The sequence below is a fragment of the Callorhinus ursinus genome, unplaced genomic scaffold (genome assembly GCF_003265705.2).
Source record: "Callorhinus ursinus isolate GAN/ISIS: 27379988/994484 unplaced genomic scaffold, GSC_fseal_2.0 scaffold624, whole genome shotgun sequence".
In the NCBI taxonomy this organism is placed as follows: Eukaryota; Metazoa; Chordata; class Mammalia; order Carnivora; family Otariidae; genus Callorhinus; species Callorhinus ursinus.
In genome coordinates this window covers 1-11,383 of record NW_027397679.1, presented here as the reverse complement: position 1 = coordinate 11,383, position 11,383 = coordinate 1, and the positions used below count along the sequence as shown (strand labels likewise).

Sequence of the window (11,383 nt, the reverse complement as noted above, 5' to 3'; positions counted from 1 at the left end):
CAATTGGAAGATAAGAGCTCTCCATGAAAGAGCTAGGGGACACCCTGCCACCATCTTAGCTTGTGTTCTGTATAAGCCAATCACAGGCCACATATAGAAATTAACATATATACCAAATAAAATCGAGAAAGTAGCTACAATATCCTATAGCAGGTGAGTCAGAAACTACAGTCTCTGCAAATGCTCGATTAAGTACCTGTCAGCATTGGCACAGAACACCAACACTGACATTTCATCTCCAGCCAAGCCAGGGAGGTAGGTGGTCGTACCCAACACAAGGCTAAGCGCTCAACTGCTCAGTGACTCAAAAATGTTTTCTTTTTCTAAATGTGACATAGAATATCTGAATTCCTAGAATATCTTTTCTTTCCCTTCCAGGCAGGGTCTTCGACTGGGCTGAGTTCAGCAGCCATGAGTTCAGACCAGGAAATGGCCATTTTTGGGGAGGCAGCTCCGTACCTCCGAAAGTCTGAAAAGGAGCGCATTGAGGCCCAGAATAGGCCCTTTGATGCCAAGACATCTGTCTTTGTGGCGGAGCCCAAAGAATCCTTTGTGAAAGGGACCATCCAGAGCAGAGAAGGAGGGAAAGTGACGGTGAAGACCGAAGCTGGAGCGGTAAGTACAGTCCCTGGAGCCGGCCACATTTTATCAATTCTTGTGTTCCATCTCTCAATTGACATGAACCGTTATGTTCCCTGTTTACCAGACTCTGACAGTGAAAGATGATCAAGTCTTCCCCATGAACCCTCCCAAGTATGACAAGATCGAGGACATGGCCATGATGACCCACCTGCACGAGCCCGCTGTTCTGTACAACCTCAAAGAGCGTTATGCGGCCTGGATGATCTACGTGAGTTCATTCTCATGGCCTTCTGCTCATGCAGCTAATTAATAGTTTTGAAAAACAGTAGATTACTAAGGTCCCCATGAGATGATTATATTTCTTTTCTTTTTCTTTTTGGTGTAGACCTACTCAGGCCTCTTCTGCGTCACAGTCAACCCCTACAAATGGCTGCCAGTGTACAATGCAGAGGTGGTGACAGCCTACCGAGGCAAGAAGCGCCAGGAAGCCCCGCCCCACATCTTCTCCATCTCCGACAACGCCTATCAGTTCATGCTGACGGGTGAGTGGCTCAAGTGTTTCTCATACAAATTACTTGACCACCTAGAGTCACAAAGTGTTAAAGCTAAACAGATCTTTGGACATAATCTAATCCAAGCTCCAGAAGAGGTAACTGAAGCACAGAGGGACATGCCGTCAAAGCTGGAACTAAAACCTAGCTCTCCAGACCCCACCTCCGTGATTTTACCAGGACAAGCCTCGGCTCTCTGCTATCCCTTTAAACTTAACTTGCTTGCAGTCTCCTCCTTGGAAATATATAATTTATGGTATAGATTTAAGTAACAATAGTTAAGATTAAGTAACAGCAGAATCACACTGAGTGGAAATTAAAAAAAAACATTCAATCCTTTTGTGCTTAAGTGTCTTGTTGACTACAAATTTGATGCTTTTAGAAGTACTGTTACCTTTAAAATCATCAGAGACCATCTCAGAGAAGAAAGCCTCTCTTTGAATGAAAATGGTATTTGGGGACTACATGCACAGAAACAAAAGTTGTTGTTTTCTCCTCCCTTAAAAGGATTTTTGTTCTGATTGAGGCAGTTCCCTCACCTGATGGCATACTTTTGGCAGGACTGATCAGAGTTAGGGTTGCAGGCTGTGGCCATAAGATACTTTTTTTTTTCTCCGCTTTGTGAGGCCAGTTGACTCATTTAGAAACTAAATCTCAACCTTGGCTTGATGAACACTATTTAAACCTATTAAACTACAGTCCAAACCCTTCGTATATTTTGCATTTTTTAGTTGTATGCATGAATTAGCAGTGAGTATGCTACTGAAATTCACAGCTGACAACTAGAGAATATGTCTGGCTGTGGAAAGTACTAAACCAGGACACACTTACTGTGAGGGCTTAAGGAATTTAAGATATAACAACATTTTATGTTTCTCTTCAACTTAAGAGGTTTAAGAATAATATATATAACTTTATAATAATATATTTAAAAACTCCATTTAAAATGACACAGTATTTATACTCAACGCCCCAGGTGTTTCCCTATAGAAAGTTCTGTTTGTGTAACTGGTATGATGCTGAGTGTCCGCTGTTTTTCTTCTAGATCGGGAGAATCAATCCATCTTAATCACGTATGTATTACTATTCTGGGATGTATTAGCATTTTATTTGCACTGGGAAAACGACAAACTAAAAGAAATTAGTTAGTGCTCCCATATTGAAGCAATGCTGGTCAGCCTGGAACTGGATACTGTTTGTACTTTGTTGTAGGGTTCAGACTGCATCAGAATATAAAATAACAATGTCCTAAACTTTGTAATTTACTAGTCCAGTCTTAAAAGCTGCCCAGAACTTTCCTAAGAGTATGGGCTATAAACTCCTTCTCTGTGCAAGGCCAGGACCCGTTACATGGCAGTGAACAACATATACAGCCTTCTGAACGTTGAGCTGTTGGGAATGTTCCCAGTGGCCCAACTTTATGGCCTACTTGAGAAATGTCTAGTCCCTCAAAGTCTTCACTTAAGCCATGTCTTTAGTCTAAGGAAACTGAAGAACATACGTATTGTTTATCATAGAGTTTTTTACGGTTTCATTTCCCATATAGTCACTGGGTGGCTGCCTTTTGGACCTCTCAAGTCCAGGTCACAGCACTTGGAACAGAGCCTGGCACATTTTCCAGAAATATGTGTTAGGTGATTAATGAATGAATTTCCCTACTTCTTGTCAGTGCAAAACAACAGAAGTAATATGAGCTATAGTAGGCTAAAGAGAAAGACCTAGGAGAAACTGACAAAGACATATAAAGATGGACGCATAAGGTAGTAAATGCTGATGATGGAAGTACTTTCATTTGTCACATACCTTAATTCCTCACGTATGTTTGGTCTCTGTTTAACAGTGGAGAATCTGGTGCAGGGAAGACTGTGAACACCAAGCGTGTCATCCAGTACTTTGCAACAATTGCAGTCACTGGGGACAAGAAGAAGGAGGAAATTACTTCTGGCAAAATACAGGTAGGTCTGGGGTCAGACTCAAGACTCTCGGGGCTCTCAGAAATTCTGGAGCACCAGAGGTGAGGACCGCTCTTGCCTTTGCAGGGGACCCTTGAAGATCAAATCATCAGCGCCAATCCCCTACTGGAGGCCTTTGGCAATGCCAAGACTGTGAGGAATGACAACTCCTCTCGCTTTGTAAGTCTCCTGGTCACAGAGGGATCTTCTCAGCCCTTCCGTGCCAGAGAAAGCACGTCTGAATTATCATTTCCATCTCATTTTTCTCGAGTGCTTCAAGTTTTGTATATAACATCATCATTTCTACTTGCAAGGGTAAATTCATCAGGATCCACTTCGGTACCACGGGAAAACTGGCTTCTGCTGATATTGAAACATGTGAGTAACAGGACCTCCTAAACAGAATCCAAGAATGACAAATGATGGTCTGGAGGAACATTTTGCAGCTCCTGCTGAGTCCAGAGCCTGTGAAACACCAGTCTGTTGCCAAACATGCCCATAGTTAATGCCAGTCTTATGCATAGCCCACAGTGTGCTTTATCCCAGTCATGAGCTAATGATTCTGTAAGAACCGCCAAAAGCCATGGGGCTTGTCTGAGATATTCCAGTCTCAGAATGGATTTCAACTTTCTCTAAGACAACACTCCACTAGGGTAAATGAGTTGCCTTCAGGTTGAGAATAGGTGATTTCTTCCTAGCCTGAGACTTGATAAATGTTGCTCTTAGTGCTCTCTGTTATAAAGCAAAAAAAGACCCTGAGGAGGGAGGGGTTCTCAAGAATCAATTATATCCCAAATGTCAAGGATCTTCTGCAAGAGAAGTGTCTATGTCTTGGGCCAGGCATGCTTTAGTTTCTTTCTAGAGGTGGTAAGAGCACCCGTAATGGTGTTTGTAGAGGGAAAATATGTAGCCTATGTTGTAGAGGCACAACATTCAGCTGAAATCTCAACAGGCCAGTGAGATTTTTTAGTTAATCATCCCAAATTCCAAAATCACTTCAGGAACTTTATAATTTTTCCCCCCGACCAGTGTCTTCTTTTCATTGCAGATCTTCTGGAGAAGTCTAGAGTTACTTTCCAGCTGAAGGCGGAAAGGAGCTACCACATTTTCTATCAGATCATGTCTAACAAGAAGCCAGATCTAATTGGTAAGAAGGAGCTTAAATTTATAAGGTAGAAGTTAATCATTTTATTAACAACTTCTAATGTAAAACATATACCCTGAATTCTGTGTACCCAGAAATGCTCCTGATCACCACCAACCCATATGACTATGCCTTCGTCAGTCAAGGGGAGATCACCGTCCCTAGCATTGATGACCAAGAAGAGCTGATGGCCACAGATGTAAGTTACACATACAGTTGGTTTTTTTAAATCCATTATGTATGGGAATGACAATAACACCCCTGTATAGGCATGGTTAAGGATACGGTATAAATTCTCCTAAATAAATTAGCGTCTTCTGCCCTTTTGTCCTCTCATCTTTCCTGGTAGAGTGCCATTGAAATCCTGGGCTTCACCTCTGATGAAAGAGTGTCCATCTATAAGCTCACGGGGGCTGTGATGCATTATGGGAACATGAAGTTCAAGCAGAAGCAGCGGGAGGAGCAGGCCGAGCCAGACGGCACTGAAGGTAATACAGACAAAAAGCTCATTCCAAATTCATGTCTTCTTTACAGTTGAGCTTCTGATAAATGTACGCATATTCACCCCCATACAGACTTTCTATAAAATGTTTCACTCATCACTCTGCCCCGATGAATTGTGGGGCCCACAGTAGGTCATGCAAGGTGCGTGAATTATGTCTCTGCAGTTGCTGACAAGGCGGCCTATCTCCAGAATCTGAACTCTGCTGACCTGCTCAAAGCCCTCTGCTACCCCAGGGTCAAGGTCGGCAATGAGTACGTCACCAAAGGCCAGACTGTGCAGCAGGTGAGTGCATGACCTCAACGAATGACACCCATCCCAGGCCTTCACAGCATGTCTTCTGTAGCATCAACAATCACTACTCTGTCCACGAAGGTGTACAACGCAGTGGGCGCTCTGGCCAAGGCCGTCTACGAGAAGATGTTCCTGTGGATGGTCACCCGCATCAACCAGCAACTGGACACCAAGCAGCCCAGACAGTACTTCATTGGGGTCTTGGACATCGCCGGCTTTGAGATCTTTGATGTGAGTTGTTTGAATAAGTGGCCTTTTTAAGGCCCTTCCTCTTTGTGTCTCTTTTGCTGAATCCCCACTGGGTTTTCCAGACTCACTCAAACTCCTTGCTATTTGCAACACCTAGTTCAACAGCCTGGAGCAGCTGTGCATCAACTTCACCAACGAGAAGCTGCAACAGTTCTTCAACCACCACATGTTCGTGCTGGAGCAGGAGGAATACAAGAAGGAGGGCATTGAGTGGGAGTTCATCGACTTCGGGATGGACCTGGCTGCCTGCATCGAGCTCATTGAGAAGGTTCGCTTGCTTTTTTCAGGTCACAGATCATACCACTGAGAAAAATCTTAAGAGACTTCTACTCGTAAATAAAATCAGGAAATCTCCTTCTTTTGCTAACTCTGAGGGAGATATTCTGGTAAAAGGAGAGTGAATATTCTCTCTAGCGTCCAGAACTTTCCATTTCCCGACAGTTTGCAATACAAGGCCTTATATTTAAAGCCCCCTTTCCTTACAAGAGCGTACTACAAAGAGTATTTTTTACTCATTATCCCTTTGTCATCCTTAGATTCATTCTTACTGGCAACTGAAATACGAATTTCTAGTACTTTAAAGCAGAGGATCTCAAACTTCAGTTTGAGTCTCACCACAAGTACTTAAGAAAATTGAAGAATTCCCTAATCTTCCTCCTGGGAAAACTTCTTAGGAAGTGTGGGATGGAACCTTGGAATCTTCATTTTCACCAAGTGTTTCTGATGCAACCAGTTTGCAAGTCACACTTGGAGAAATACGGCTGTGGAGCCATGGGGCAAGACAGAAACTCCAGGAGCCACCCACCCCAGAGCGTGACAAAGCACCTGGATCTCAACAGGCCCTCAATAAATATTTGCTAATTTAACAACTTCTGACCCAAGGGATGAGTTTTCATTAATTGTAAGAAATTAAAGGATGAATTTACTGAAATAGGATCAAGATGTCACATATTATTTCTACAAGCAGACAAAATTGAAAGGCATTTGTTTCTTTACATCCTTTCAGCCCATGGGCATCTTCTCTATCCTGGAAGAGGAGTGCATGTTCCCCAAGGCCACAGACACCTCCTTCAAGAACAAGCTATATGAGCAGCACCTTGGAAAGTCGGCCAACTTCCAGAAGCCCAAGCCTGCCAAAGGCAAGGCCGAGGCACACTTCTCTCTGGTCCACTACGCCGGCACTGTGGACTACAACATCGCCGGCTGGCTGGACAAGAACAAGGACCCCCTGAATGAGACCGTGGTCGGGCTGTACCAGAAGTCTGCAATGAAGACTCTGGCTTACCTCTTCTCTGGGGCAGCAGCTGCTGAAGCAGGTAAATTCCAAAAGAAGTTATCCTTTATTTAATGTATCAAACATACACTGAGAAAGCCTGTGCAATGATTGCTTGTGCTCTGTCTGCCCCCCTTAGAGGCTGGCGGTGGCAAGAAAGGTGGCAAGAAGAAGGGTTCTTCTTTCCAGACCGTGTCTGCTCTCTTCAGGGTACGAACTTCCTTTGCTCCATCTTATTAGATTCAGGAACTTAAATTTTACTGTATTTGTGGAGGAAGGGAAGTAATCTTGTAAGGACTCCAGAACTGAATGTGACTCAAAGAGACAGGTCAGTGGGTGGTAGTTGAACAGAGTCTTAGAAAGCTTGGGGTTGTTTGGAAGAGACACCTCAGTATATAGGAGACAAGGTGTCAGGAGGGATGAGAGTGAATTGCAGAAGTCAGCATCAGATGATAAAATTAAATTTGGGGGCCAGGAAATAAGGTCATTTGACATTTAAAAGGTTCTGCTGGGATAGGACTAAGCAAAACATGAGATTTGCTGGAGCCTGTGGGAGCCTCCAAATGATGTATACTCGCTCAGAACTGAAGTGAGTGGGTTTTGAAAGCCAAAGACAGAAGATCACTGTTGGGAATTGGAGGCTGATTCTAAACAAAGGAAATAAAAAACCAGATGTGATAAGAAATAGCTCTTGAAGGAAAATGTACTTTTCTTAGGATAATCCTATCTGTAATAATGGAAGGTTTAGTTATTCTGAAAAACCAGGATTTCCACAAGTTGAAACACTTCTTCTCACACTTGGTAACATGGCTGTTGGTGTTCTGCCAATTCCCAGAGTGAGGCACTAAAAGACCACTTTTTGTGGAATGAGTAGGAGGACACAGCTCTGTAATTAGGATAAGGAATAGGAATGTGATAGAGAAGCAGATACAATTGAAAATCGGGTAAAGAAAGAGAGATTTGGAAGAAGACACTGAATTATTTGTAAAGCCAGATCACACATCTAGACCTGAAAGTCCAGGTAGAATATTTCCCTACATTTAGAATATCATACTAAATCTACAACACATACTAGGAAATTCAGCAGCAGTGACCACCTCAACAACTGATAGAAAAACATGTTTATAATGCACAAAAACAGGAACAGAAGGACGTTTTGGGAATGTGGAAATTCCAGAAATAACTTCTCATTTTCAAATCTGGATACTATTCAGATAGTATCTCAGTTAGATACTGTTGGATCCTATAATTAGATACTATTAGAACTGAGCCAATGTCACAGATGTCACGATGATTATGTCTGTAAATATGAATGTATGAAAACAGTGCTTCTTAAAACCAAATAGTCATAAATTCCACAGGAGAATCTGAATAAGCTGATGACCAACCTGAGGAGCACTCACCCCCACTTTGTACGGTGTATCATCCCCAATGAAACCAAGACTCCAGGTAAGACACTTCTGGTATCTAAACAAACTCCAGGGTGTTTGTTTTAGACCATGATATAAGGCATGCATTCTTCCTCTCAGGGGCCATGGAGCATGAACTTGTCCTGCACCAGCTGCGGTGTAATGGTGTGCTGGAAGGGATCCGCATCTGCAGGAAGGGGTTCCCAAGCAGGATCCTTTATGCAGACTTCAAACAGAGGTCAGACTCCCTCACTGCCAATTGTTTTGAGGTTCTTTTATTCATTTTAATTTTTTCGATGGAAAAATCCTTTATATTTTCTATTATAATTGAAAAAAAGAGAAACACATTTGACAGACTCTGTATTGACAAACCAAAAGTTTGACAACCTTTGATATACAGAGAATAAAGACATGGATATGATTTTTTGTTTATGTTTGCTAGACTACCCAAAGTCTACGTCGTTTCTATAGTAAGGCAAGAAGAAGTCTTGTTGGTGACAACAGCTCTATCACTTATTTGTTTGGCCTAAACAGATACAAGGTATTAAATGCAAGTGCTATCCCCGAAGGACAGTTCATTGACAGCAAGAAGGCTTCTGAGAAGCTCCTTGCATCCATCGACATTGACCACACCCAGTATAAATTTGGTCACACCAAGGTAATGGTTTCTAAAGCCTACCTGATGCTATCTGTGTCCCCTTGAAGTTTATGGATAGTGTCTGATCTGCAACTCTTCCCATGCACAGGTCTTTTTCAAAGCTGGTCTTCTGGGGCTCCTAGAGGAGATGCGAGATGACAAGTTGGCCCAGCTGATTACTAGAACCCAGGCCAGGTGCAGAGGGTTCTTGGCAAGAGTGGAGTACCAGAAGATGGTGGAGAGAAGGTATTAATAGAGATACTCTACTGAGACCTCCTTGGCCTAAGCTCTTCTAACTCTGCTTCCTGTTGGAACCTGACTTTGACCACTTCTGCTCTTATCACAGAGAGTCCATCTTCTGCATCCAGTACAACGTCCGTGCATTCATGAACGTCAAGCACTGGCCCTGGATGAAGCTGTATTTCAAGATCAAGCCACTCCTCAAGAGCGCAGAGACAGAAAAGGAGATGGCCAACATGAAGGAAGAGTTTGAGAAGACCAAAGAAAACCTTGCCAAGGCTGAGGCCAAAAGGAAAGAGCTGGAAGAGAAAATGGTTGCTCTCATGCAAGAGAAAAATGACCTGCAGCTCCAGGTCCAAGCTGTGAGTATCAGAGCCCATTTCATGCAATCAGATGCTAACATTTCAGTTCAGCAGTTGCTAGAAGAAGGTCTAAATTCCACCTCCCTAAGGGACTATCAGTGTTTCCTAATTCACAACTCCTTAGAAGTTCTACACAATCCCAGACACAACATTACTACCAAGCACTGTGGTAGGATCCCTTGCTGCTGAAAAGGAAAAAATGAAAGCACTTCCCCTTTCCCCCTATTGTTTCTCCTAGAAAAATGTTGGCAAAAAGTGAGGTGATCTTTGCTCCATAAGATTCTCCCAACTGAAAAGAGCACATAAGACCAGTGAGAAAAAGAAAATATTCACAGTGGAGAGGGAGGAGACGTTGTGATGGAAATGCATCAACTTGAAACCAATATGAAACCAACGGGCATCTCTCCTCTCTACTCTGTCTTTGGAAACTGTCTAGTACCTGAAAGAATATAGTCATTGCAAGGATAATGGCAATACTTTCTACAGATAGTGTCAGTTTTTAAAAGCAAAGCATGAGATGGGGTTGATATTCTTGTTCTGATATCCCAATAAACATCCAGAAGACTGGGAAGAAATATTTGATCAAACACCACGGTCTAACCCACTTTTGTGACTCAAAGGACAAGAGAGTTTGCTACTGAGACCAACAACCTGAACCCTGAAAGTGACCCTGTAGTCCTCTGAATTCAGAAGCAAATAGACATTGGTCCAGTGGGTATTTAGGCTTGGGACACTCAACTAGAAAATGTAAAGAAAGATGAGCTGTCTGTTCCTACCTAGGTTGGCATTATGCCTTTCCCTGTACTTGACGTACAACAGGGTTTTTCAAATTAAGGAGAGGTTCATCACACCTTGGAGAACCAGTGAATAACTGTAGGGTGTATCTGAGTTTGGTCTGAGCATACTCCTCTCCTTCAAGAATAGTATGATCTCTTTTCAGCATCATTCCCTCAACTCTCCACATTTAATAAATACATGAGGACATTCCAAGCACTAGGGATACAACCTGAAGCAGGAGACACAGTCCCTGCTCCCACAGAGTTTCTATTCCAACCCCTATTCCTTCTCATGAGAAACGTGCTCGCTACTTCTCTATGCACCACCTTTGAACATGTTCAGCTCCCCTTATTTCTTCCATGTGTTCCCTGTAATTCCCAGTTACTCTGTAGGACATCTTCCCTTTAAGTCACTTTTCTGGTATTACCCCTCCCTCTGAGCAAACCGCTCGATACCTGACCATTTTGTTTCTCATACATTAAGTTTTTCTGGAAATAAATATTAAATAAAGAAAGGTGACTGATCTGAAATTATATACCAACACATTAAATGTAGGTGACATCAAGCAGGGGAGGAAAAAGTTTCCCTGGACGCTCTTAATAAGGTCCCTGGCTGGGTCTGAAAATTTAAAAATTGATCAACAGGAGAGAAGCATGCATATTTATTGGTTTTTACATGTACACAGGAGCCTTTACAAGAGACTGACGACCCAAAGAAGTAAGCAGAGCAGGAAGCTTGTATATCTTTTAGACAAATGACAGATCTGTAAAGAATTGGTAAGACAAAGGGGTTTGAGCTAAGGGTAGTAAATGGTGAAGGAGTAACTAAAGAAGATAAAGGTTATTTTAACAAGGTTTATTTATGCAGCCTTCTTGGCTCCCAATTCCCATCTCTGGTGATAAGAATGTCTTCTTTCCTCCTAGTACAGGGAGGGTACTTTTCACATGGGAGTTTAATGACCTGTTTCAGGGAAGAAGGGTGAGTAGAGGAGGTCAGAGTGGGCTTCCTACTTCAGCCATTTTCTCAAACTCCTTCAGTTTATGGTACACAATATGCCGAGGGCCATATTTAGGGACAGTGTGTCCTGAACCTCATCATTAGCAAAGAGAAGTGTATCATAATTTCACCAAGAACCCTGACTTAAATTCCTTTTTAAAAAAATCTGCAGTGCCATAATAAGTGCCCAGTAAATATCTCTCAGATGATGGAAAGCTTATAAAAATTAACCTAAGGGTTTAAAACACAATTCACTTGTTTGGTTTCAAAATATTAATAAAATCTGAAAATGTCCAGAGAACCAAAATCTAAAAGTGTCTATTATCTCTTTTCAGGAAGCAGATAGCTTGGCTGATGCAGAGGAGAGGTGTGACCAGCTGATCAAAACCAAAATCCAGCTGGAGGCCAAGATCAA

General features: G+C 42.5%; 1 protein-coding gene across 1 annotated transcript; it reads left to right on the top strand.

Moving 5' to 3' along the window:
* Positions 1-411: 411 nt before the first annotated feature.
* Positions 412-11,378, top strand: LOC112818964 (myosin-1; the record flags this gene model as incomplete). The annotated part of the gene is made up of 21 exons (XM_025866027.1): positions 412-615; positions 707-850; positions 968-1,124; positions 2,179-2,206; positions 2,974-3,088; positions 3,173-3,265; positions 3,400-3,463; positions 4,134-4,232; positions 4,325-4,428; positions 4,579-4,717; positions 4,898-5,016; positions 5,107-5,256; positions 5,372-5,542; positions 6,281-6,590; positions 6,687-6,757; positions 7,909-7,996; positions 8,077-8,194; positions 8,491-8,614; positions 8,703-8,839; positions 8,940-9,195; positions 11,304-11,378. Coding segments are annotated over exons 1-21 (2,766 nt in total), but the record flags the coding sequence as incomplete, so codon positions are not given.
* Between the last annotated feature and the right edge of the window lie 5 nt (positions 11,379-11,383).